This window comes from Aedes albopictus, chromosome 3 (genome assembly GCF_035046485.1).
Source record: "Aedes albopictus strain Foshan chromosome 3, AalbF5, whole genome shotgun sequence".
Lineage (NCBI taxonomy): Eukaryota > Metazoa > Arthropoda > Insecta > Diptera > Culicidae > Aedes > Aedes albopictus.
In genome coordinates, this window is record NC_085138.1 from 33,613,615 (window position 1) to 33,614,094 (window position 480).

Genomic DNA, 480 nt, shown 5'->3' on the forward strand with positions numbered 1-480 from the left:
TTGCGAAGGCCTTGGAAACAGATGCAACATTCCAGCAGGACCGAGAGTTGGGACTCATCCGGTTGGTCGTCTCGAGCTCCCCGGGTGGACATTCTTATAGTTTGCGCCGGTCAGTGGCGGTCGCTGCCAGCACAAATGGAAAGGATTGGGAATTGTTTTGGATTTTGAATTTTTGATCACGATTATGAACTCACTCGCGCGGACTCGCGACTGTTGTGAAAAAATTTTGTTTGGTTCAGTCGTTCGTTCGGCCAAAACCAAAATCGCGGTAGAACGAGGTGAGCAAAACAAAAACGTTGAAAAGGGGGTCATTGTCGACGAGGGTTAATATTTTTCTCCGTGCATTGATTCGCCACATGGGCAAAAAAGTGACGCACCACCCAATGAAGTACTAGACTAGGTACTAGATCAATTAAATTTTCACATTCCTTTTGTGCTTCTGTTTCGTTTTCGCGGCGTTTGGTTTCGTTGCTTTTTTCT

At 46.0% G+C, this 480-nt stretch overlaps 1 protein-coding gene across 1 annotated transcript in view; it reads right to left on the reverse strand.

The window, feature by feature from the left end:
• Positions 1-254, reverse strand: part of LOC109419227 (E3 ubiquitin-protein ligase TRIM37) — a 21,594-nt gene extending 21,340 nt beyond the window's left edge. Inside the window, exon 1 of the mRNA XM_062860888.1 lies at positions 1-254. Coding sequence (XP_062716872.1) covers positions 1-92 — 92 coding nt within the window. The 5' untranslated portion in view covers positions 93-254.
• Positions 255-480: the final 226 nt, after the last annotated feature.